The 9,905-nt window shown below is 37.7% G+C and overlaps 1 protein-coding gene across 1 annotated transcript; it reads left to right on the top strand.

Annotated features, from left to right (window-relative positions):
• The first annotated feature begins 220 nt into the window (after positions 1-220).
• LOC117420531 (relaxin-3-like) lies at positions 221-5,526 on the top strand. The gene is made up of 2 exons (XM_034033981.3): positions 221-801; positions 4,199-5,526. Exons 1-2 carry the CDS (start codon positions 597-599, stop codon positions 4,579-4,581), a joined length of 588 nt encoding a protein of 195 aa, XP_033889872.3. The 5' UTR covers positions 221-596; the 3' UTR covers positions 4,582-5,526.
• The last annotated feature ends 4,379 nt before the right edge of the window (positions 5,527-9,905 follow it).

The raw sequence follows: 9,905 nt of genomic DNA, 5'->3' as shown, positions 1-9,905 counted from the left end.
ATATTGCCACAGTAGATGTTTTATTATTATGTATCTGTTTTGAAACGTAATAATAACTTTGTATTGCTCTATGTGGTAGATCTCTGATCTCTACTCAAGCTTTCACTGGAGGAAATCAGTGAGGTCATTAGGAGAAACAAACACAGGACAAAATGACAGAAAAAAAATGGGCTGATGTGAGTCAGAGCATAAGTGACTGAAATCTATAAAAAGGAAGAGATCATGGAAAGCAGATCGGTGAGAAACAGAGGTAGGAATAATATAGTAAAAATAGGGATATAGGAAAATAGGGATACTTTAAAGGGGCGAGGCAGTTTAAAAAAAACCCAGTTATATTAGAAAAACAAACAGGTGCTTTGAACTCCTTGAACTCCGGTAGATATAGTAGTGCTTAATTGGTAGATGTTTTGCAGCGACTACTGAACTGAAAGGAGTTGGAAGAGAACGCACTACGTTATTTATTCAAATCAATACAAGAGTTCTGAACATTCAGCTCAGTCTGTGCTAAGACAAGATTCGCATTACACAGCAGTGTAGTAGAAAGCGAGACTTTACTTTTTTAACCAAAACACAGAAGTTCATAAAAATTGTACAGAATGCTAAGGTTGTTCTCAGTGATTCTGGTGTGTGTTGGTAGCATGTGCCTATGTGCCATGGCTGAGGGCGGGAACAAAGGCAAAGCGGGTGAATATGGGGTGAAGCTGTGTGGCAGGGAGTTTATTAGAGCTGTGATCTTCACCTGTGGAGGGTCCCGATGGAAAAGGCTGTCTTTGGACGTGGATCGCTCTCAGAACGTGAACAGTAAGTATTTATTATGCCTATTTACTTTACAGTTATTCAAGGTTAAACCTAATGTTTCATGTTTGTTAAACCATAATATTTTTTCAACGAACAACATGTTGTTTACATTTGGGTGTTACAGTATGTACGCTACTGAACTGCACACTTTATGTAGTCTGCAAAACGTATATAGTTCCACTGTTTTTTCATTTTGGATTTAGTTTTCCATCAAATATATACATACTTTTTCAAATTCCAAATATTACAATATGTTTATATTACAGCACCTATATTTACCATATTTGTAAGAAAATGTCAAGATTTTAAAGAAACCAAAAATACAGATTTTTGTGGTGGATTTGTGTGCTCGATGTTTACAATGTGTGCTTGAATGCACTCTCTCATATTAGTCGTTTCAGAAACGAACAAAATAAATAAACCTCGTCAAAAAAACTTCAAACTTAATTTTTTCAATTCATGTCTTTTGACCGTTTCATTGATTTTACCAATTGAAATTGTAAAATGTAAATAATTCCAAGTGTTGTAAATGTTTTACCTACAATTAAAGGAATCAAAACATTTTTATTGTTATTGATAAACACAAACACGACCCTAACTAATAAGTAATAAAATACCAACACACCTAACCTGTTTGTTTATTGTTGCCGCGTATAAAATTAAATAATTGGCTTGGGTTACATGCCAAAATAAAAATAACTCACTTTGTTGTCACACTAATTTGGTAATACCTTTTGGGCAATTTTGCTTTACATGTAGTTTTCTTTTAGGGAGAGAAATTGTACTTCAAAATTGAAGTGATCTAATTAATATTACAATATGGGAGGTTATATTTAAACGTTTCTGCCAGTGCTCAAATTCTGTCAGTGCTCAAATTAGATTTGATTGTGTTGACGAACCGCAAGTGCAGCCTGCCTCATTTGGCCACCAAAAATAAAGAATAAAACATAAAATCGAGGAAAGCAAAACATCATCAACAACAAAAAAATGTATTCATTATTTGATAAACATTTTTTGACTGCATATGTGCAGTATCTATATACATATTATACACATACATATAATATAAGGTTTCCCAGAGGGGTAGCTTCAGCAGTTCTCATCCTCATGTTTACTAACGGAGCTAAAATCCAGCACTTTAAGTTAAAGATATAAAAAATACATTTAGTATAGTACATTTTCAAAATAACAAATCTACAATAGGCTACCCTATTTGCCCACATTTCCCAGCTATACATTTTTTTTTTAATTTCTGGAACTTTGTTCTGTATGTTTAGCAGCAAGCTGATATTTCTTCCCATATTTGTCTTTTTGAACAAAATCCTGGAACCAATAGTTTTTACTGTTTCATGGTTTCGATCTTGTAAAACAAATCTTGCTCTGTGAATTTGGTCTAACCCATTATGTGTCCTTGTCCTCACTTGAGGACAGACTGCTTTGTAAGTTTTGGAGCATTTGTAACTGCCATCTACTTGTTATTTAAATGTCATCTTTAACTATATTGTTATAACTAACTCTAATTTTGTTAACCGCAAAAGTCTAAATGCAGTTCTGCAAATATAGCCCTTCAGGTGCTTTTATGACGCCTCAGTATAAAATAAGTGATGATAAAGCTCAATTTTCCTGTGTCTGAGTCTCGTCAAAATAGGACGCAGCAGTTTGTAGCCAAAACTAAACATTACATTTTTTTTCTGTGAAGAAATATTGATTTAGAATGCATCAAATTACTTCAGATTTTACTTCAACTGTATACAGCACGACCAAATTAAACCGAGTAAAAAAAAAAAAAAAACGTAAATTTCTCAAAACCTGGTGCTGAGGTCAGTAGCCGGCAGAATAAAATAGGAGATCACTAGCACAAATTCCCATGTATGCTAATGTAATACACTTTTGGGTACAATCGTTACTTTTTTTATTCCTGGTGTAGAGCCTACCCATGATAGATGCTAAGGCTAGTGTAACATGAATTGCTAAGGGAAGAGTACCCATTGAATCATTACAAGTTCAAGGTAAATCTAGGTTTTAAAGTGTTTTTTTTTTTTTTTTTTAAAGACAATAATGAGTAAAATTGTTTTCTAATAGCGATAGTGGCCTCTTGATGAAGGCTCTTCTGTGTCGTAGTTGACCTTGACTTTTGTTACCACCCCTGCCTTGAGTTCAGGACGCATAACAGTTACAGTCAACTGCCACATAGTAGAGCCTTCATCGATGAGCACTTTCGCTCAAGTAGAAAGTTGAGCGAGGTTGCGTCAAAAATAGGATCTTCACAACTGAAGTCTCATGAACATATGGTAAGTCTTTCAAACTTGTTGCCATACAAAAAAAAAATCATAGTTTTTAGTCAATTTGCACTGCTTTTTAGCGTGAGAAGGCAGTTTACCAGTGCACTTCCTGTGGAGTGAGGAATGTGCATGGTATGTGCTGTTACGTCACATTCTCACGACAGTGAAGAGAATCTGGAGTTTCTAAACTGCATGGAAACCAAACCATTTACAGTGGCAAGAACATGAAAATGCTGCTACAGAGCTTTAATACTTAACTTTTCAAGAGTTCTGATAATACGGGTTTAAGTATTATTTTTCACACACATGTACATTATATTCATATGGCAAAGTAACACTTGCATTTACATTGTGTTTGACCTGACATTCTTTTTCTTTTCAAAAAGATTGTTATGTAAAATGCTTTAAAACATAGCATTAGCCATTTAAAATAATCTAGCATAGCATACTTTAAGAAACGCTGTTAACAGAATTAAGTTTACAGTTAGTTTCAATACTTGAGAGCCTAGTTTATCTAAAAATGATATAACAAACTTGTTTTCATCCATGTCTGCTTGTTTAGTCTTTAAATTACACTGTCAGTTGTGTTCTGCATAAACATTCTACATTAGTCTAAAGCTCAACATTCTGTCAGCTCAGCTTTACACAAGGCACATCTTCTTTAAACTTCCACTTGAAACCTGCTTGACTTTGTCTTCCTAGAAGCCAACAGTAGCACGCTCATTAGGTTACATTTACACACACACACACACACTACTAGGAGCCACAAATCGATGTGACTGGACATTTTGATTACTGTTTCTGTAGATATGAAATATGATATACTAAAGACAAACATAAATGTCATCTATGAATTTAGAAGTGTGAAATCAATGTCTTGTGAAGCAAAGTCCTGAAAACAAAAACAAACACTCAAAAATCTCCATTGCTGCCAATGTATGCAAATATTTTAATATTACTTCTCATATGCTAACAAGGGGATTAAATGAGTGAGTAGTGTGGATACTATATATGCCTGTTTGGTAATAATGGTTTTAGATCCTAATGTTCTTATATCGAAAAGTCTTGTTAAGGTTCTTTGTCAAACACATCACCATGTTATTTAATTTTTTTCACAGACCCTATTATGGGCGGTTCTTTCAATGATTACTCCAAAGACAATGACGACTTTGGTAAACTGCGGTCCATCTTGCAAGGAGAACCGCTAAAGAAAGCTGACTTGCCCTACGGACAGGGATCCATGAAGGAGCTATTTAACCTTTACGACGACTACAGCGATTATGAGCCCATGTCCAACGACTTCAACGAGTACGTCCGGCAGGTCGCTGAAGCCACGCGGAAGCAGCAGGTGGCCCCAAGTGACAGCGGCAGTGCCCGTGTTGCGTCCCCTGGCACCCCCTGGATCAAGTCACCACGGAAGAAACGTGACTTGTCCATGGGTGTGGCGGGGATGTGCTGCAAGTGGGGCTGCACCAAAGCCGAGATCAGCACTCTCTGCTGAAAACCAAATAATCCACTTCAATCATTCAGTTGTATAGCTATATTTATTCTATGTCCATGGATTGAATGTCATTGACATGAAAAAAACCTGTTCCACATTGTGAGAACCTACTTTACTCACAAGTGTATTCTCACTTGAATCTTAACTTATTTTCATGAAGGCCTCTGGCCTGAGGTTGTAGATGTTACTATGTTTCTTAGAATACAATAAAGTTGTACAGGTTTTGTTTTTTTGCTGCTGTAATGTTTTGTTCTGTTTCTTTATTCAAGATTTTTTAATCAAATTACTAGCCGCTAATGTATTGCTCTGGGGAGCTGATATAGTACGATATTTAAGAAGTATAAAAGAAAAACATTAAAATAAAATATAACACACATCAATTACCCTGACATGGGGCATATAAATAAATGCATACAATTCCAGTTCATAGAAAACAATGGGAAGGCTATGGAATTAAATTCAGGTTTAGTCAAAATAGTCACATATTTTGTTTATAAACCAGTGAAAACAGTAGCAGTCATGATAGATGTTTAAATGTCCAACCAATACTCTTAATTTAATGTCCACACCTGTTCTGCATTCCTAGAAAATAAATAACATTTAAGGGTACCACGTCATTCCTCTTATTTCAGAACCTTGTCAAAACAAAATTACTGAAAATTAGATAAATGAACATGCCTAATAAATATTGAAACGCATATACTGTATTTTCAAAAGTCATTTTGATACACGTTCTTGCTCTCAGCCAGTGACTTCTGAGGCAGTTTGAGGACATGAAGATTTTCAGGTATGGTGAGGAAATTATTGAAGCATCACAATGGATCCTCACACCCCACACAAATATGCAGAATTAAGAAAAGGCTTTAAACATTTGAACAGTTTGAGGGATTTGCAACTTATATGCAGTTAACCATTCGATTTCTCTGCATCGTTATTGTAAGGATATTGTTAAAGAACAAATAAATATTTTTACAAAACATAACAAAAAATAGCTAGCTATAACATAGTAAGGCTACTCACATTAACTTAATGTTAACTCCAAAATCTCAAAATTATATTTTCTAAACAGCATTTGCATTCAATGGTCATGTAGGTAAGACACAATAAATCTAAATAACAGAATTAAGTTTTGGTCAATATATAATACGATGGATCAAACCAATTGTACATAATAAAGTATAAGTTAATTAATTTACGCAAAATGCTCAGATTTATAGGTAGCTCAGATTTTCAGAACATCTGCGTTAATTTCGAGCCCTGCAGTATCATGTGCATAAAAATGTAATTTAGAATGTCCAATACTAATACCCAGGTTGTTAACGTAAAGTGTAAACAAAACTGGTCCGAGTATAGATCCCTGAGGAACTCCTTTTGTTATTTCAATACATGCTACAATTAATCCATCTACTTTTATACTTTGGGTTCAATTTATAAATTATTTAACCATCCAAATGCCTGATCAGTCAGAAACGGTGTCAAAAGCCTGAAGCTCCTTTCACAGTGGCATGATCTACCCAGGTCAGAACCTACCCGGAGTCATGTGGGTCGGGTACGCGATTTCACACTGCAAGGTTGACCAGGGTGACAGACGCAATTCCACAATGCACGTATCAATGCCCCAGAAGCAGCTTGTTACTGATGCTTCCATCCAAGCTTCTTTGGATTGAACCGTCGGCCCAAATGTTGATTAGAGCAAATGTTTCTTCATCCCTGCTGCAATCTGGCTTATGGTGTGTCTCAAGCAACAAAAATATGGCTAAACAGAATAAACAGGAATGTTCCTTGCGGAAGTAAACCCTTCACGCAGGCATGGCTGTTTGTTATTGCGATGGCTCACGAACGGCCGTCAAGCATTTTCTCTCACTTAACCCAGGTCAAAGCGTGTAGACACACATCCTGAGGTAGGTTGCTGGGACCCGGGTTAACCCGGGTCTCACCCAGGTACATGGTTTCACACTGCACAGGATTGTGATCTGGGTAGCCAGGACCTGGGTCCAGACCCAGGTAAGGACTTTAAAAAGGTCAATGGAACACAGATGCACATACTTCATTTTTATCCAGAGCTGTCCATAACTTAGAACTGCTGTCACTGTACCATGATCAGAGCTACTAGAAAACTGCAGAAATATTTGCCAAAAATTGGAGGGATATTTTACCAAATTTTGCAAAAATTGCAGGTGGTATTTAGGGGCAAATTAATACTGTTATACACTTATACTACATTTTTTTCTACTTGATTTTATTGAAACATACAAAGAAGAATGAAAACTTCATTGCAAAAAGGCAACTTTTTTGTTTTCTTTCACAAAAACAGAATATGTTTTCAAAAGGAGCAAAAGAGCTATTTGTATGCATATATATACAGTGCCTTGCAAAAGTATTCAGACCCCTGACCAATTCTCTCATATTACTGAATTACAAATGGTACATTGAATTTTTGTTCTGTTTGATATTTTATTTTAAAACACTTTTAAAATCAATTATTGTAAGGTGACATTGGTTTTATGTTGGGAAATATTTTTAAGAAAAATAAAAAACTGAAATATCTTGCTTGCATAAGTATTCAACCCCCACACATTAATATTTGGTAGAGCCACCTTTCGCTGCAATAAGAGCTTTAAGTCTTTTGGGGTAAGTATGTAACAGCTTTGCACACAGTGTTGGAGTGATTTTGGCCCATTCTTCTTGGCAGATTTGCTCCAGGTTGTTCAGGTTGGTTGGACAACGCTTGTGGACCGCAATTTTCAAATAGTGCCACAGATTCTCAATGGGATTGAGATCAGGACTTTGACTGGGCCACTGTAGGACATTCACCTTTTTGTTCTTGAGCCACTCCAATGTTGCTTTGTCCTTGTGCTTGGGATCATTGTCCTGCTGAAAGGTGAATTTCCTCCCAAGCTTCAGTTTTTTAGCAGACTGAAGCAGGTTCTCTTGCAGTATTTCCCTGTATTTTGCTCCATCCATTCTTCCTTCAATTTTAACAAGATGCCCAGTCCCTACTGATGAGAAGCATCCCCACAGCATGATGCTGCCACCACCATACTTCACTGTAGGGATGGTGTGTCTTGAGACATGGGCAGTGTTAGGTTTGCGCCACACACTGTGCTTTGAGTTTTGGCCAAAAAGCTCTTTCTTGGTCTCATCTGACCACAAAACCTTTTCCCACATCACAGCTGGGTCACTCTCATGCTTTCTGGCAAACTCCAGACGTGCTTTCAGATGGTACTTTTTGAGTAACGGCTTCTTTCTTGCGACCCTCCCATACAGGCCAGTGTTATGCAGAGCTCTTGATATGGTTGACTGGTGCACCATTACTCCACTCCCAGCCACTGAACTCTGTAGCTCCTTCAAAGTGATTGTTGGCCTCTCTGTGGCTTCTCTCACAAGTCTCCTTGTTTGAGCGCTGAGTTTTGAGGGACGGCCTTTTCTTGGCAGTGCCTGGGTGGTGTGATGCAGCTTCCACTTCCTGATTATTGATCCAACTGTGCTCACTGGGATATCCAAACACTTGGATATTATTTTGTACCCTTTCCCTAATCTATGCATTTGTATTACTTTATCTCTAACTTCTGTAGAATGCTCTTTGGTCTTCATTTTCCTTCAGATTCACAGCCTGACCAATGATCCTTCAACAGTGGGGTTTTTATCCAGAAAATGTGACAGCAACTTTAATGGTTCACAGGTGGAGGCCAATGGTAAGGTAATTGTGTCCTCGTTAGGGCAATTTCTTTCATCGGTGTAAACTGGGAGCTTCCACAGCACAGGGGTTGAATACTTATGCAAGCAAGATATTTCAGTTTTTTTATTTTTCTTAAAAATATTTCCCAACATAAAACCAATATCACCTTACAATAATTGATTTTGACTTTCAGTGTTTTAAAATAAAATATCAAACAGAATGAAATTTCAATGTACCATTTGTAATTCAGTAATATGAGAGAATTGGTCAGGGGTCTGAATACTTTTGCAAGGCACTGTGTATATATATATACATATTATATATATATATATATATATATATATATATATATATATATATATATATTTCTGTTGTTTTTAAATTTTTGTATTAATGATCTCCCTTGTAGAGACCTGAAACCTGAATAGGATATACCAAAGCTGCTCTCTACCCTGAGAGCATAAATAGACTTTGCTCACAGATCTAAATCGTCATTTTTCCTTCAAGCCTACTGCAATCATGGATGCAGCGACCTTGAAGGTTAATGGTTACATTTCTGTTTCAGGGAACCAGGGATATGATAATAACGTTCCCTTTCAAGTAAGAAATGTAACCATTACCATATGGGTGACCGTCGCAAGGGCAATATTGTAGAACGACTGTAATGTTACAAGGCTAAGCCATACAGAACCCCAATAACAAATAGCTAGGATTGAAAAAATTGAGGGAGAAACCTTTATGCCTGTGGTGTACGGGTCGACTGAGAAGCTGCCCTTAACCCTCTAGTTCCAAAACTAGGGTTTTGAGGATCCACAACATTCAGTCTGTAGAACCTAGTGAATGTATGGGGACTAGCCCGCACAGCAGCACTGCAAATGTCTCCGACAGATGCACCCTGGAATAAAGCCCACGAAGTTGCCATGCCCCTGGTGGAGTGGGCAGTGAGCTTTTCTGGAGGGGGCATATTGGCCAGCTCATAGGCAGTCCTGACCATGTCTGCTATCCACTTGGACAGCTGCTGTTTAGACAGGACTTGACCATGGGACGTAGCCCCATAGCAGACAAAAAATTGTTTGGACTGCCTCCAACTTTTTTTCCTGTCAACATAGTACGCCAGGGCCCGCATGTCTTGGTCAGACTGGAAAAGAAGTGGATGGAAAGCCTCCAATTCCACAGACATGGAATTCCGTGATCGTCTTCAGCAAAAAGGCAGGATTGGTACAGAGATGCAGGATTGCCTGCATCTCACTCACCCACTTTGCGGAGGTGATACCAAGCAAGAAAGCCGATTTGAGTGATACAAATTACAGCTCAGCTGAATGCATGGGCTCAAATGGAGGCTTTATGAGTGCATTAAGCACTGCATTTAGCCTCCAATGAGGAACAATGTCCTTTATAGGTGGCTGAAGCCGCTGAGCTCCTTTAAACAATGGCAAGCTGAATTAGCTGCCAGATAGACCTTTAACTTCGGGGGTTTTCCTCTTGACAAAAAGGTCCTGCAAAAATTGCAGTAATACTGCCATGGGACAGGTCGTGGGGTCGAACCCACGAGGCAGAAACCACATCTGGAAAACACCCCACTTGTACCTGTACTGGGAACATGTGGATACAGCGTGTCAATGACCCTGTTTGAAGGCCAGACCCA

Source organism: Acipenser ruthenus, chromosome 1 (assembly GCF_902713425.1).
Source record: "Acipenser ruthenus chromosome 1, fAciRut3.2 maternal haplotype, whole genome shotgun sequence".
Lineage (NCBI taxonomy): Eukaryota > Metazoa > Chordata > Actinopteri > Acipenseriformes > Acipenseridae > Acipenser > Acipenser ruthenus.
Note: the sequence above shows the minus strand (reverse complement) of the source record. Positions and strands in the feature narration are given on the sequence as shown.

Coding starts and splice junctions, on each gene's coding strand:
- LOC117420531 (XM_034033981.3), top strand. CDS start 597: ATGCTAAGGTTGTTCTCAGTGATTCTGGTGTGTGTTGGTAGCATGTGC. Junction 802..4,198: donor TCGCTCTCAGAACGTGAACA/GTAAGTATTTAT, acceptor TTTTTTTCACAG/ACCCTATTATGGGCGGTTCT.